Genomic DNA, 16,701 nt, shown 5'->3' on the forward strand with positions numbered 1-16,701 from the left:
ATGTCTTTAATCAGAGATTGAATCAAGAAAAACCTAAAAGCATGTCTAAAGAAAAACAGATAGACCCTAGAATAATGGATGCTTCATTGACAAAGCAAATGAGAGGCGTGACAGTTGCAAAGAGTAGATGAATTGGCAATTAGCATGTGTTGACCCTTCCAAAAACACAACATCAAGCAACGTGCATGAGTTGCCAACTTGCGTATGCAACAAGCGGTTTTCAAACACTCCTACTTGGGATGAAGTAATTATTCTTCACAAATTCTTTGAATGATTTCCAATCACATCAGTGAAACAAAGGCACACTTGGTTTTTGAAATTTTAAATACTAGTTCCTATGACATGTACTGGAGAAACACATTATTCTTTACTAGTTATAGACTTAGCTTACAACAATTATTCCCACCTGAATGCATCCATTGCACATTGTGGACATATGTGGGTTAAGAAGATCAGACCTTGCATAATTACAAAGGATCATTTGATATCCACCTCTCAAACATAGGCAGGCATTCCTTAGGCCGGTACTCCGGAGCTGTGTGGCCTCCTCCCTACACAAACATACAACATATAAGATTTCATGTCTTCTGTTTCCAACAAATATATCTACTTCTAGTGTAAAGAATCAGAGAACAATCCATTGTTTGATTTTCTGATAAACAAAAAATTGTTTGTAACAGTTTACAATTATAATCTGCTAGATATAATTTATTAGGACTACCATCATTCTGTTCTTTTATTTTCTTTCTAGGTATAAAGTGGGAAAATTTCTCTTGCCTTTACAGTTGCAAATGTCATATTGTTGGAATATGTCCTTGTGTATCTACAAGAAAACCAACATCATAAAACCTTTAGATTCTGAAAGGAATGTAGTAGTTTCTGAATTATGATTAAGAGATGAGTTATGGGCCTACCCTGCAACTTGACCATCGACAAGCCAAGGTCGCCAGTCATCAATGATGGAGTAATTGAGAGACCTTATCCATGCTTGTGTGCCCAAGAACGGCACAAGGGCATCATGATCACCACTATTTTAAGATAAAATATGTGATAATAAGGGATTGCTTCCATGTACAAGAGAATAAATGGTAGTGGATGGATATAGAGATCTCACCTGTATATCAAAGATCGATAACTTCTACTACTGAGACTTAGATGATATTTTATACTGCTTTTAACATCATGTACATAAGGTATATCATAATTGCACCTGATCCATTCCTCAACCGTGCCCTGCTCATTGCTATACACATTATTCCACTGAGTTGTTAGTATTGTTATACTTGGTCACATTTTCTTACCTTCCGAATGTTGAGTGACTTTTGGACGCTATCGTTGTTTGCCCAATAGTACGAGAGCATATAACTATAACTCTGCGGCAAAATGTAAGCTTGTTATCAATATGTGTGTGTGTGTGTGTGAGAGAGAGAGAGAAAGAGAGAGAGAGTTACCCTACACTCGAGCCCAGGAATGGAGGGCGGTGAAAATAAAATTTTGCTTGAATTCTCAACAAGTGATCTCCTATATCCTATCATCTCTTTTGGCTTCGGGGATACCAATACACACTTGGGCTCCAAAATGTGCGCTTTATTAACTTGTGAAATAGACTGTAAATGCAATACCACAAATATCAGCTTAAAGCTGCCAGAACCATGAGAATTGTAATACTTAGAACTGAAATTGGTCACCCTGACCTCTGAGACAGCTTGAAGATCCTTGAGACACAATGCATTGCTGGGATCTACATTGACATACTCTTCTCCACAATTGTTCCTTGTCGACTAGAAACAGCGATGTAAACAATAATTTTTCTTATAATTGTATTTGTGTTCACTAGCAACCTTGATAATATATTGTTAGATAAGAGTATAAGAAATTGATTTACCTCATAAAGTTCATCAGAGAGAAGCGCCATACCATGAACATATGAGATTAATGAGTTTTGATCGAACTTAGTATCTGTTGAAGGGTTGCCAAGCAAATATCCCTGCACCAATTTTGGACACAATGATTTAGCTATTAATCATAAGGTTGAGAACCTTATCTTCTCTTCTCCTTCCAGTTTGTCTATGCAACACATGAAAACAGCTCAAATACTAAAGCTAACGCTTACTTCCTCACCTACATGTTTCAAACACGGCACACGTTTTAGAGGCTCGGTCACATTGATCAATTGATCCATGTCTTGGATTAGCAAGCTTAAAAAATACCCTGATCAAATGTCCTAACAAGTAACAATCTAGCTATATTGATAATAGATTGCCTGGATGAAGTTAAAATCTGTTTTAATGTGTGCAACATCTAACACGGATAGGTGGAATTATGAAATTTGAGATTTAGAAGTAAACTGTCAACCTCCTCTGTTACCAAAAATTATTTCTAAGAATGGCATACCTTAAGGTTGATGATTGGTTTATCACCATCTTGGATACCTGTAATACAATAAAAACTTCAAAAGGATTTAAACACAATGAGAAAGGTAAATTACAACATTTCAAGAAATTATGTCCATGTGAAGTAATGCACCTTTTGCTAAGTTCCCTATAGACATGAATAGCCTTAAAACAGGTAATTTCCAAGTATGAATCAAGTTCCTTAGGGTTATATTTTTTTCTTTCAAAATGACGGTACATTGGCTAATTAATCTCCGCATAAGCTTTGAAGGATATATAAATGGTAATCAAATGGGAAAATACCAACCTAGAAAGAACATCAAATTTTACACACAAGAAAAAAATGATAAAAGAAATGGATTAAAGGATTACCATCTGATATATCTTGAACTATAAGTGGAACAGTGATGCCAGAATAGGAATCACCACCAACATAGAGAGGATTTGAGAGGAACTCTGGGTGGTCAATCAACCACTGCTAACACCATAAAACAAAGCTATATGAGAACACTTACAACCATCCAATTGTTAGCAAATGTGCTTGTAAATAGTGTTTGGCTTCCTTACCTTTCTAAGAAACTCATAAGTTTGTTTCGCTGATTTTGTGTCTTGACTTTTGGAACTTTCTAAGCTGTTTGAATACGAGAATCCAGTCCCAACTGGTGCGTCTAGGAAGATTATGTTGGAAACCTGAAATTTCCCAGATAAGGGAAAAAAATCACATTTATAAGTGCTTAAGGGATCCAAATTCATGAATATAATTTACACTCTTCCAATTGAAGCTCTCTCCATTTTCCCATAAATTACCCACGATTGGGATTCCCCTTCAATTCTTAGCATTCCCTTAAAATTATCTTTGAATACCAATCCAATTTTACGGAGTACCTTGGGACTGTTGAATCTGATGTACCTAAACAACATAAGTTAGATTGATGGGTTATTTCTAGCTTTTGGATTTCAGCATTTTTATCATAGCCTGATGTTCTCTTTTATGTCTGGATTTGGCCCATTATAAAAGTCTAGAAATCACCAATCCGGTTAAATTTTGTGACATTGGGTAACTAATGAATCTAAGAAATAGTGAGAATTCTCTCTCTCAAATCAATGATCCAAGATTTGAATTGATGCTTGTATAATTGATTCCTCTTAAGGATTTGATCCCTACCATGCATCCATGGCTGAATGGTTAAAGACCCAAGATCATGATATCATTATCAACAACAACAAGTCTTATCTCAAAGATTTCGGGTTGTTCATCTTTAAATGAATCTTGTTACTCAATGTCCATAGACCCAAGATCATAATATCATTATCGACAACAACAACAACAACAACAACGACGACAACAAGTCTTATCTCAAAGATTTGAGGTCGCCTGTCTCTAAACGTATCTTGTTACTCAATGTCCACTTTATCCAAAGACAATTCTTAAGTCATTTAAAGCAAGTTCATTTTTTTTTTCACACGCACACACACACACACACACACACACACACACATATATATATATATATTTGGATTCTCCCTCATTCATTTAAGACCTTCAACTTGAGCATTTCTTCTAACTGAACATACCTAAAATATCTCAATCAACCTTCTCTCAGTTTAACACCCATTGGAGTTACTCTTACATTTTCTCAAATGTGTTAACTTCTAATTCCTCGCTCCAAGAATAGTGTGAAAATTAAAAATAAAGTATACCTTGGTCCACGAGTTGGGGTTTTGCACCAAAGTCGGTAAAGTACCGTCGTACTCAACAACCTTGAAATGCAAAGGACCTACACCAATTACCAAGATCAAATCCATCATTCCTTTGCAGACCAAACATACCAGATACCAAAATTGTAAAATTTTAGATTGAACCCCATCATTAATGTGGGATATTAATTTATAGGCACCTTCCTAAATTCCAAAAAAATTATTTGGTACCACTCTTATGTCTTGAGTTTAAGAAATCTTGAGACCACTAAAAAGAGAGAGAAATCAGAAAAGCGTAAAATTTTAGATTGAACCCCATCATTAATGTGGGATATTAATTTATAGGCGCCTTCCTAAATTCCAAAAAAATTATTTGGTACCACTCTTATGTCTTTAGTTTAAGAAATCTTGAGACCACTAAAAAGAGAGAGAAATCAGAAAAGCATATAATAAAAGTGTTGGATATTCTGATTCTGGTTTGTTGAAACAATAAATTATAAGCAATAGTATAATGTAAACAACTTGAAGAAATTATCGATCACTGAGGCACAGAAAAAGCCACTGTCCTTAAAACCAATTTCGCCCCTTAGGAATGAATCCTCAACGTAGTCAATTTTAGGCATTTTAGGCATCTGGTTTCTAAGATTCAACAGTCACTGTCTATTAACTATGCACTCGGAAATAGTAGATCTACAGTAAGATTTTGTATTAGAGAGAATAGGAGAGAGAAGAGAACTAAGGTTTTTCGACAGGTTGGCCCCAAACACAATGGGCTGCAGTCCCACGATGCCTTGGGCCCCCATGTGCGTGCCAGTCTCTTTCTCTCTCAAACTCGAACAATAAAGAGAGAGGGATCATTTAATAAGTTGAGAACTTTTCTAGTATTTATCCGATGTGGACTAAAAAATCAAAAGAGTTTTCTTTACAAACTAAAAAAAGAGAATCTTTGACTTTCAACTAATTTTTTTTTTAAATACGTAAAAACTCTTTAGTTTATGTTTCACCAAATAAGAAAATTTCTACTTTTTACAAGTAACAATCAAGAGGTCTTGAGTTCAAACCTTATCCTCAAAATATAGGAATAAACCTATGAATTTTACAATAAAAAAGTACCTATTTCATAAACAACTCCAGATAAAGAAGAGCAACCAGGGCCTCCTGTGATCCAAAGCAGTAGAGGGTCCTTTCTTGGGTTACTCTCAGACTTGATGAAATAGTAGAACAACTGCACATCATCATCATCTACACCAACATACCTGAAAAATACATATATGGAAATATAAATTTCCTTAAAAAAGATTAGAAAATAATTTCTATTATTTTTGGAATTTCCATATTATTCAGAAGTAGCTCACTAACCCAGTTTCTAATTCGAATGGGAGAGGGCCATTAAAGCCTGGTAGAAATTTGATCGTTGAGCCAAACCCAGCAATGGTTCTCGAACAGAACAGTAGAAGAAGATGGAAACAAATAGAGACCCAATACAGCTTCTTTGTTATTGCCATGATAATTCTTTTAACACCACCAAAGCTGTCTTAGGTCACTAGAAGAAGGGGATTTGTATATGAAAAAGTTCACACTTCACACGGCATTTCCTTGGCTTCACAGAGGTCAAACCTTCTATCCATGGAACTAATGGCACTGTGCGACTTGTCAGATTTCTCATATTTAAAACATTTAAAAATTCCACACTTTGAAATGTGAAGTTACTATTGCCAGATTAACTGTTGCTAATGCCACACCAATTCCTTTGAAACAAAAAAAATGCACACAGTTGATGTGGCAATAACAACTCTCTTTATTAATTAATGGATGACAATCATGATTTTAAATCTCATCCAATCTGATACGTCTCCACGTATAGTCCAACAACAGATGGATTAACAAGTCAAACGTATCAGACAAGACTTAAACAGTTCATTTTTCTCATTATTGAATTAGACGACTCAAATATATCAGAAAACTCATCAAAGACAACTCAATCTTGTTCATGGACAAGATGAGACGTCAAAACAAGTTTTTGAACCATGATGGCAATTCGCTTATACTTTTGTACATTATTTAAAAATCATCAATTCATTATTATTATGAAAGAAGGCAAAGTACAATACCGTTTTCATAATAAGTTGTGTTTGAGTGACTTCAAATTGACCTCATTTTGCACTTTCCTGACGTGGAGGTGCACACAAAACCAAATGTTTTTTTTTTTTCTTTACGAGCATCTGACAGGCATCCTTATCTCGAAAGAGGGGTTAAAAACATTTATGGTTTTTACCATAACTATGTGAAAAACATTTATGGTTTGTACACACCTCTACGTCACGAAAGTGTGAAATAAGGTCAATTTTGAGGTCACTTCATTAAATGTAAAAAAATAACTCGGCTCAGTTTCTAATCCAACTCGGTGAATTCCTGAGATTATCGTGTGGATTCAAATGAATCTTTAGCACAAGTCAACTTAATATTCATTACATTTTGATTCGACTAAGAAATGTGGGAAAAATTCAATATAATAATTCACTAAATAATATTATGCACTCTCAAGTCTCAACTTAGCAAAAGTTTTTTAAAATACAAAAAATACCCCTTTCTCCCTGTGAACGATTGAATCATTGATTTTGATTTTTCCTTCTTTTTTTTCGTTTGTTCAAGATCAACATTGTACCCATAATTCATATATAATGATGGTGAAATTGACACTCAGATCAAATGTTAAAACTCTGATTAAGATTGAAGTTGAATAATCTTTATTGAAACCATTCATTGCTCACAAATTTCGAAATGATTTCCATTTGCATCAATGAAATGCAGGCACACTTGATTTTTGAAATTTCAAACATAGTTAATCATTCTTTGGACTTTCTCTTGCCACCTAATATCTCTGCTTCTTTATAAAGAATCTAATGGGACTTTTATAAATATAATAGAGAACATTTCTAAATAGAAACAAATGATATTTAAGGAAATCTAATTTTGCCATCTTTCGTTTTTCTTAAGATCGACAAGCTAAAAAATTTTGACGTGCTCCATTCAATCATGGAATTTTGGACTATGTTACAGATGGGAGAGATTAAATTTCTTTTTTTTTTTCATGTTTCTATAAGAGAGTCTTATGTATTAGAGATTTTTAATTAAAAGCCAACTGTTGGAACCAGTTTTAGTACAAGCGTCATCTTGAAACAGAATGTTTCTTTATTTATTTTTTTGTTTTAATGTTCGGAACACTATAAATGAGATATAATGTTGAACGATTTCCATTTGCATCAGTGGATCGGAACATACGACACACATGACACATTATTAAATTTTCATACAACAACTATTCCCACCCAAATGCGTACATTGCAAATTGTGGACTTATGTATAGCCCTTGTAGGCTTGGAGCTCTTAATTGAAGGAAACTAACTACAGAGGAGTATCTGATATCCACCTCTCAAACATAGGCAAGCATTCCTTTGGCCGATACTCCGGAGCTGTGTGACCCCCTCCCTGCACAAACATACACTATATAAGACTCAATGTCTTCTCTTCTGCCCCCCAACAAATATCTCTACTTGTATAAAGAATTAGAGTGCAAAAAATAAAAAAAAATGTTTGTAAACTTTCAAATAGTTTTTATGTATATATATTATGTAATTAATTAAACAGAAATATCTTGTATAAATGGTTTAATTAAACAGAACTGAAGTGAGGGAGGAATTCACTAGCCTTTACAGTTGCAAATGTCATATTGTTGGAATACTTCCTTGTGTACCTGCATGAAACCGAACATCATGACTTTAGATTCACGAAGGAATGTAAACCATCACTCCAAGTTTCTCAATTATGATTAAGAGATAAGTTATGGGCATACCCTGCCACTTGACCATTGACAAGCCAAGGTCGCCAGTCATCGATGATGGAGTAATTGAGAGACCTTATCCATGTTTGTGTGCTCAAGAACGGCACAAGGTTGTCATGATCACCACTATTTTAAGATAAAATTTGTACAAAAATTAAGGTGTACGTTGCTTGCATGTACAAGAGAATGAATGATACAGTGGATGGATCTGGAGATCTCACCTGTATATCAGAGATCGGTAATTTCTTTTACTGAGACTTAGATGATATTTTACACTGCTTATGACATTTTCCACATAAGATATATCATGGTTGCACCTGATCCATTCTTGAACTGTTCCCTGCTCATCGTGGGGAAAAAAAAAACATTATTCAAGTAATTTATTAGTATTGTTACTCTTAGTCACATTTTCATACCTTCCGAACATCGAGTGACTTTTGGACACTTAGGTCATTTGCCCAATAGTAGGAGAGCAGATAACCATAACTCTGCGACAAAATGCAAGCTTGTTAGCACTCTGTGTGGTGTGTGTGTGCTCGTGCGTGCACTCGCAAAAGAGAGAGAGAGAGATATACCCTACACTCGAGCCCAGGAACGGGGGGCACTGAAAAGAAAATTTTGCTCGAATTCTCAACAAGTGACCTCCTATATCCTATTATCTCGTTTGGCCTTGGAGATATCAAAACACACTTGGGTTCCAAAATGTGTGCATTATTAATATGTGAAGTACACTGTAAATGCAATACCACAAATGTCAACTTAACTCAGATAAAACCATGAGAATCGTAATACTTAGAACTGAAACTGATCACCCTGACCTCTGAGACAGCTTGAAGATCGTTAGAACAAAGTACATTACTGGGATCTATGTTGACATACTCTCCTCCACAATTGTTCTTTGTCGACTGGAAAAAGTGATATAAACAAAGATCAATTTTCCTAATGATGCTACTTGTGTTCACTAGCAACCTTATAACATTTATATATAGTTAGTTAATAAAGATAGATAGTGTAGGAAATTTATTTACCTCATAAAGTTCATCGGAGAGAAGTGCCATTCCATGAGCATATGGGATTTTTGAGTTATTTTCCAACTTAGGATCTGTTACAGGGTTGCCGAGCAAATATCCCTGCATCAGTTTTGGACACAACGATTTAGCCACTAATCATAAGGTCAAGAACCTTAACTTTTGTTCCCTTTTCAATTTGTTCTATGTATATGAAACACAATTCAGGTTTGTAAAGTGGAAATAAGAACCCACGAGCAAGACGTACGAGATTGAACATTCTACCAAATCACTCCACCATAAAACATGTATAATGCATACTTCCTCGCCTACATCTTTCAAACATGCCACATATTTTAGAGGTTAAGTCACATGGATTAATTGATCCATGTTAGCTTTGGATTACTCCAAACTTGAAATACTCTGATCAAATCCCTAACAATCTAGCTATATTGATAATAAATTGCTTGGATGAAATCCATAGGTAGGCAAATTAAAATCTATTTTAATGTGTGCATGCAACATCTAACAAAGATAGGTCGAATTAAGAACTTTCACACTTTGAAGTATAAACTGTCAACCTCCCTCAGTTACAAATATTTATTTCTAAGATTGGCATACCTTAAGATTGATGATTGGTTTGTCACCAACTTGGATACCTGTGATATACATAGATTCTTTTAGTACAAAAATGCCAGAACTATAGATTTCAACGTTTATGGAGCTAAAGATTCCTGAAATTGTGAAAGTGTAATATAAACCCATTAAATTCAATGATCATTTCCTTAATTCTCTAGTACTTGGTTTGGCATTAAATTGGCTAATTAGCTTCCACATAATCTCTGAAGAATTAATATAAATGGAAATCAAATGGGAATATATGGTTTAAAGGATTACCATCTGATATATGTTGAACGATAATTGGAACAATCATGCCAGCATAGGAATCACCACCCACATAGAGAGGATTTGAGAGGAACTCTGGGTGATCAATCAACCACTACTAACATCCCAAATCAAATTGATGAAGAAACATTGGTATGAGAATGGTTACAACAATCCATTTTTTTATCGTATAGGGACTAATAACAGTTGGTCGTTATAATGAACCAAAAAGTAATATCCCATTATTTTTCTGAAAAAGATTAGTAGGCAAGCCATAGGAGGTGAGGGATTTCACGGCGGACCTAGATGAGAAGTGGACAACATATACATCCCATCAGCCCCATAACATGTACCTCACTATGTGAAAACTAGAAAATTTGATGGACCAAGGCCCACGAATGTAAAAAACTGAATTTCAACAGCCCAAGACCCTTGAAATTTTTTATGTTCCCCTGATTCAACGGTTTAGAGCCGTCAAATTTCTCTCATTCTCCATTAATTTGATGGTTTCGGCTCGTTAAAAAAAAAAATTCCATGCCTTAGCCCATCGAACTTTATGAAATTCAACGGCCTTGGGCCATCAAATATGGGCTTTTTTCAAGTTGTGCATTTTTCATCCCCAACAAGTCTACAAGTACCCAATGTGCTTGTAAGTGATTGCTTCCATACCTTTCTTAGAGAAGTGTAAATTTGTTTTGCTGATTTTGTGTTTGTGGAAGTGGAACCTTGGGAGCTTTTGGAATATGAAAATCCGGTTCCAACAGGCTCATCTAAGAAGATTATGTTGGAAACCTAAATATTTCATCAAAAAGAGACAAGTCATAGATGAAAAAACAAAATATTAAAGACAACAAAATCACACAAAACACAAGGATTTACATGATTTGGCAATGTGCCTACATCCACAGAATAAAACAAGAGCAATCACTATTTTCTCATAAGTTTTACAGTCCTAGAGATCTCTGTCTATATAACCGAGAGTTACCAAAACATGTAAAGCTCTTCAAAATAGAAAACCCTTAAGAAAATATTACACGATTGCCCTTTTCGTACCCTCGTAAAAAATTTGGGCCGAGGGCTTTACATAACGCAATAGAATACAAGACAATTACACAACATCAATAAAGGGAGTGTTGATCCAAGGTGTTTAATTTAATTATTAAGCTAAAGCTTGTTACGATAATAGATGATGATTACTGCTATTCAAATCGAAGGTGCCGGCCCACTTTCAAGTTGGTTAGAGTTTTTGAGTGTTGATACCACGACCTTTGGTTCAAAACCTACTAATTACGACCCGCTAACTTGCTCGCTTATCAAAAATAAAATGTTACTTTTTATTCATTTCCTAAATCTTCAACTAACCCCAATCGAATTTCAACTCTTTTAAAGAATTACTTCTCTTGCTTTGCCCCGTAAGTTCAAGATTTTCACCGGAAAGAAAAAAAGACTGTTCTTTTTACGGAAAATTACTTGAAGGACCCAGGTGGAAACAATCCCTAAGTTTTGCACAGTAGCGTTATCAGACATTTAGTAAACTTTTTATTTCTTACTGGTCCCTCATTATTGTCAAACTCACTGCTTTTTTATTTGTCGTCAAATTCACCATTTTTATTTTTGAAGAACTCGATGCTTTTTAATTTATTGTCCAACTCACTACTATTTACTAATGAGTTAACTATTTTTTAAATAAAAAGTGGTGAGCTTGACACTGACAAAACCCATCCATTTTCAATTTTCGAGTTTTTTCGACTAAAATACATGGAATTAAAGATTGACTAAAAATTTGAGATAATAATTTATTTAAATGATTTCAACCCAAAAGAACCGTTCTTGATTGATTTTCATCCAAAAACTAAGAAAAAAAAACCCTAGTTTTTTACATCAATCTTCAAAATGTTTGAAAACCCCATTAAAATGACCTCTTCCTTCTTAAATCCTTTCTGAAGGAATGGAGTCTCCAAAACTCGATTGAGATGTTAAAAATTCATTTTTTTTAATGAAAATGATGAGTTCGAACGATTAGAACATTCAATCGTGAGAAATGTGGGAGATGAGGTCTAGGGACTGTTAAGAAAAGAAAAGTTTACTGAATGGACTATTAAGAGATCGCCCAAAACTTAGGGATTATTTAGAAAAAAAAATTCCTCCACCAGGTCCTTTAAGTAATATTCCCTTCTTTTTATTATCTTCCCCATTCTCCAACTAAGCCAAAAGTCATGAAGAGCACAAAATTTTGCCACTGATACAAGAATCAGGTAAGGTCTCCCATTCCTACAGAATAGGAATGGTGCCTACGTGGCATGTTTTGGTTGGAGTTAAAACATATTGACCCTAGCCAAGCCACTTTTTACATTACAAATAGCCTCATGTATTTAATCTCCAACCAAAACATGCCACGTTGTCACCATTCCTATTCTGTACGAACGTGACACTGTTCAGAATCGTGACTCATGATATAATGTTGTCATGCCACCAGTCTCTCAGGCCCACTGAACCATGAATGATTGGTCCATCTCTCAGTGGACACAATAAATTAGCATGAATGGTGTTCCAAATTTTTTAAGCAATTTTCTCATGGGCTTGGACACCAATAAATTTTAACCCCCAAAGACCCAAACCAGGGTATTAAAACTCGTTTTGACGTCTCGTCTAGTTCACACGAGACTGAAAATGTGCGTTACGTTTATCCCCTGAGTCAACATTGTATTTTCTTGTTGAAGAAGAAGAAGACATCAAACCTTCGTCCAAGAATTGGGGTTCAACACCAAAGTTGGTAAAGTACCATCATACTCGGCAATCTTGAAGTACAAAGGACCTACATATTCCAATATCAAAAACCCATATTAATCTCTTTCCGGTTCATCTCGGACAAAATTATACAATTTTAAATTTAGCTAAATTATTAATGTAGGATATTATCATTAAGAGAATGACTAAGTTGGTTCCATCAAAAGATATTAAAATATATTACATATAACCAAATAACTTGGTCAAATTTCTAACTTGACTTGCATTTTCAAGTTGACTCGAACAGTTGGTTCCATCAAGTTTGGGAGTGAGTCATTGAGAAACCCAATCAAGTTGACAGTGATATATAATTTTTTGTATCGAGGCTATTGGATTTTACAATTACTTTGCCAAAAAATCGGTGCAACCAACTTGCCAAGTCAACTTGAAAATGATCAGATAAGGTAAAAAATTTGATCGAATTATTTGGTTATACAATATTTGTCAAGAATATATATATATGGGTGGGGTTCCTACGACCCCCATTACGACTCACATTGCAACACACCGTTTGTCTTATATGGGCAAAAATGTTTGGAATGGACTGATTTTTTGTGAGAATGATCTCTGTGATGAGGGGATCATCCATGCAAAAAATCATCCCATTCCAAAACTTCTAACCCCATCAAAATTGATTTAAAAAAATTGGACGGTCTAAAAATTTTCAACTTGTAAACATAAGGCTAGAAGTTTCATAATGAGCTGATTTTTGGCAAGGATGATCTCCTCACCATAGAGATCATCCTCAAAAAAAATCAGTCCATTCCAAACATTTTTGCCCATATAAGACAAAACGGTGTGTCGCAATGTGAGTCGTAAAGGGGTTCTACGGAACCCAACCATATATATATATAATATTTGGGATAACTCCTTGGAAACGCCTTGGTTGGCACAAATTTTATTTATTTATTTATGAGTGTCCAAACTGACGCACAAGGACCGAAAGTGACAGGGCCAAAGCAAAGGCATATGGTCCCCCCCTCAGGAATGTGCAACGCCTGAATATCACACACATGGAGTAAGTGAGGGTGGGCCTTCGTCAATGGTCCCAAGGATATACTACTCATACTAGGTATTGAATTCACGACACATCAATTTTTATTTATAATACATTAATTCTTTTAAAATTAAATGTATGTCTATATATAATTTTGTTTTAATCGATGAGCTTATTTTAACAAGATTATTAAATCGATGCTAGTGGAATTTGAATCCAAGTTTGTGGTATCATTATCATCACCTAAAGACTTTACCAAGTAAGTTAACTGACACCTGCAATGTCTATATATAATTTGGTGCTTTGTAAGTAAAAGTTTTCTGAGATGATTGGATAACTTTATATTCCCTAAAGAAGAGTAATAGGGTCATGAATATTTGTATATGATTTATTTTGTGGGGAATCTCTAAGAGTGTTCTCCCATCCCTATAGCTGGTTTGTTGAATGACTCGAAAGAGTCAAATAAAAATATATTAAGTTATAAATATTAAAAAATAATTAACAACATCTCGAAATATTATTTCTCCAAAAATATTATGTATTAGATTGAATTTTTTATCTTACTTGGTACATTTTCAAGTTGACCTGTCCGAGTTGAATTGATGAGTTGGTTCCATAAATTTCAGGTGGTGCCACCTTGAAATCCTAACAAATTCTAGTTGACTTAGCCAAATTTGAAGTTGACTCGATGATTTCTAAAATTATGCAAGAACCCAATCTCTGTTTTATATTTCCTAGTTACAATCAAACATTGGTATTTATTTTTTGAAGGAATAGTCATATTCCCTTGAAAAAGAATTTCTTGAAATCAAAAAAATTAACTTTGGAGAAACATATCAAATTTGAGTGCTGATAATTTGACGTATTTTTGACACACGCACCTGACGCATGTTGACGTGAAAACACATAACTTAGTAAGAAAAAAGAGAATTTATCTCCTAGTCATAGTGAAAAAAAGAAACTTTCATATCTGACCACCTTGTGAGATTCAAAATCATGATACGATAAAAGAGGGTTGTAGAGCATAAAATTATATGAATTTAAAAAAATATATATTAGTTATTTTTCAAGGATGGATTTTATTTTAAGATTTGAGTGTTTGGTAACTAGTACGTTCTAAACGCTTTGAATCAAGTTGGAAAAATAATTTTTAAAATATGAATATATCCAAGAATTCTATTGGATTGTGAATGTAACCAACGATCTTTTTAAGATTTGAAATCTAAAATAATAATAATAATAATAATAATGTGGGTAGAAAACGCCAAGACAGAGAAACTGTTTTTTTCTTAAAATAAATTATGTGCTTCCACGTCAGGTTGCGTGCACGAAAAGTACGTCAAATTATCAGCACACATCACATATACCACATAAATGAGGGAGGTGTTTGAGAAAAAGGCCAGAATATAAGTACCTATTTCGAAAGCAAGTCCAGTAAGAGATGAACAACCAGGACCTCCTGTGTTCCAAAGAATAAGAGGGTCCTCTCTTGGCTTCCTCTCAGATTTCACAAAATAATAGAAGAGCTGCACATCATCATCACTATCTACACCCACGTACCTGAATTAATTAAAACCCACTATAGAATTAAACTTCCAGAATTTTCAGAATCACTAGAAATTTCTTTTTACAGAAAATTTATTACAAGGGTTGTTTTTTTTCAGAAGATCGATGGAAGCATAAGGTTAGCTTACCGACCCAGTTTCTAATTCGAAAGGGAGAGAACCAGTAAAGCCTGGTAGAGATCTGACCGTCCATCCAAAGACTGCGATGATCCTCGAACCAAACAGTAAAAGATGAAGAAGAAGAAGATGGAAACAAATGGAGACCGAATTAAACTTCTCTTTTGTTGTCGTCGTCGTCGTTGCCATAGCTCTGACTTAAACACCTTAAAATTGAGATTTTTAAGAATTATTTGTAAAACTAGGACCGGCCAAAGTTGACGTGACACTCATGATATAATAATGTCATGCCACCAATCGCTTGGGCCCACTGACCCAAGAATGATTGTTCCATCTTTCCTTAAACAAAGAGTACCAAAAAAAAATTTAAAAAAAAAATTTAAGGATATGCTTGATTGCACGTGAAAAATATGATGGAAAATTAATTTTTACAAAAAATAATATTTTTAAATGTTTGATTGCACATGAAAATAAAATTTCATTTTTCACCCTCCAACCGAAAAATCCACTAAAATATGGATTTCACTTTCCCACCCTTATGGGTGAGAAAGTGAAATATATCCAAATTTATCATTCCTAACTTTTCCACACTCATATCTTCTTCTTCTCTATCACCACCACCACCATCACAATAATCTCGTCATTGTCACCATCACCATCGTCGTCATCACCATCTCCAATCACTCTCTTTCTCTCTCCTTTTCCATCCCTCATCTCCTCCGTCGCTACAACTACCCGCTCTCCCCTCATCTTCCTCATCATCTTCTTCATCATTTACCTCAATCGTCATTGCCACCACGACGTCCTCCCCCTTCCATCTTCCTCCTCTCTTTCTTCTTTTTCCCCATATAATTTTTTCATGATTTTATTCAAGTATAATGAAACAATAGAATTTAATTTTCCAACCCTACCTATTTTTCATCACTATTTTTCTATGATTTCAAATTCCATAAAAAGTCACTTTCTATGCAATCAAGCATACCCTAAGTTTTTTAGTGTTGAAACCACGACCTTTAGTTCAAAACCTATTAATTACTACCCACTAAACCTGCTTGCTTATTAAAAATAAAATGTTACTTTTTATTCATTTCCTAAATCTTCAACTAGTCTTAATTGAATTTCAACCCTTTTAAAGAATTACTTCTCTTACTTTGCCCAGTAAGTTCAAGATTTTCACCGAAAATAAAAAAAAGACTCATCTTTTAAGGGAAAATTACTTAAAAAACACTGGTGGAAGATTTATTTTTAAACAATCCTTAAGTTTTGCACAGTAGCTTTATGAGACATTTTTAATAAACTTTTTTTTATTTATTGGTCCCTCATTTTTTATTTATTTTATGCTCGGCGTGTTTTAATTTATATATATATATATATATATATATATATATATATAATATATATATATATATAT

General features: G+C 34.3%; 2 protein-coding genes across 2 annotated transcripts; both read right to left on the minus strand.

The window, feature by feature from the left end:
• Positions 1 to 217: 217 nt before the first annotated feature.
• LOC147409351 (serine carboxypeptidase-like 7) lies at positions 218 to 5,737 on the minus strand. Its single transcript, XM_086427947.1, has 14 exons — positions 5,451 to 5,737; positions 5,205 to 5,347; positions 4,095 to 4,171; positions 2,961 to 3,083; positions 2,766 to 2,868; positions 2,395 to 2,432; positions 1,886 to 1,987; positions 1,695 to 1,781; positions 1,452 to 1,607; positions 1,302 to 1,373; positions 1,115 to 1,233; positions 915 to 1,028; positions 778 to 823; positions 218 to 551 (listed from the first exon to the last, which is right to left on the minus strand). The coding sequence occupies exons 1-14, from the start codon at positions 5,594 to 5,596 to the stop codon at positions 468 to 470; spliced, it is 1,410 nt and encodes a 469-aa protein (XP_086284073.1). The 5' UTR covers positions 5,597 to 5,737; the 3' UTR covers positions 218 to 467.
• A 1,528-nt stretch (positions 5,738 to 7,265) lies between these two features.
• LOC147409352 (serine carboxypeptidase-like 7) lies at positions 7,266 to 15,558 on the minus strand. The gene is made up of 14 exons (XM_086427961.1): positions 15,307 to 15,558; positions 15,023 to 15,168; positions 12,563 to 12,639; positions 10,494 to 10,616; positions 9,837 to 9,939; positions 9,561 to 9,598; positions 8,961 to 9,062; positions 8,751 to 8,837; positions 8,508 to 8,663; positions 8,349 to 8,420; positions 8,154 to 8,272; positions 7,945 to 8,058; positions 7,800 to 7,845; positions 7,266 to 7,580 (listed from the first exon to the last, which is right to left on the minus strand). The coding sequence occupies exons 1-14, from the start codon at positions 15,477 to 15,479 to the stop codon at positions 7,497 to 7,499; spliced, it is 1,440 nt and encodes a 479-aa protein (XP_086284087.1). The 5' UTR covers positions 15,480 to 15,558; the 3' UTR covers positions 7,266 to 7,496.
• Positions 15,559 to 16,701: the final 1,143 nt, after the last annotated feature.

Source organism: Akebia trifoliata, chromosome 2, assembly GCF_017979445.1.
Source record: "Akebia trifoliata isolate Shusen 1 chromosome 2, ASM1797944v1, whole genome shotgun sequence".
NCBI lineage: Eukaryota > Viridiplantae > Streptophyta > Magnoliopsida > Ranunculales > Lardizabalaceae > Akebia > Akebia trifoliata.

Coding starts and splice junctions, on each gene's coding strand:
- LOC147409352 (XM_086427961.1), bottom strand. CDS start 15,479: ATGGCAACGACGACGACGACAACAAAAGAGAAGTTTAATTCGGTCTCC. Junction 9,063..9,560: donor AACCAATCATCAATCTTAAG/GTATGCCAATCT, acceptor AAACTGATGCAG/GGATATTTGCTCGGCAACCC. Junction 8,664..8,750: donor ATCTTCAAGCTGTCTCAGAG/GTCAGGGTGATC, acceptor TTGCATTTACAG/TGTACTTCACATATTAATAA.
- LOC147409351 (XM_086427947.1), bottom strand. CDS start 5,596: ATGGCAATAACAAAGAAGCTGTATTGGGTCTCTATTTGTTTCCATCTT. Junction 1,988..2,394: donor AACCAATCATCAACCTTAAG/GTATGCCATTCT, acceptor AAATTGGTGCAG/GGATATTTGCTTGGCAACCC. Junction 1,029..1,114: donor TATCGATCTTTGATATACAG/GTGAGATCTCTA, acceptor ATCTTAAAATAG/TGGTGATCATGATGCCCTTG.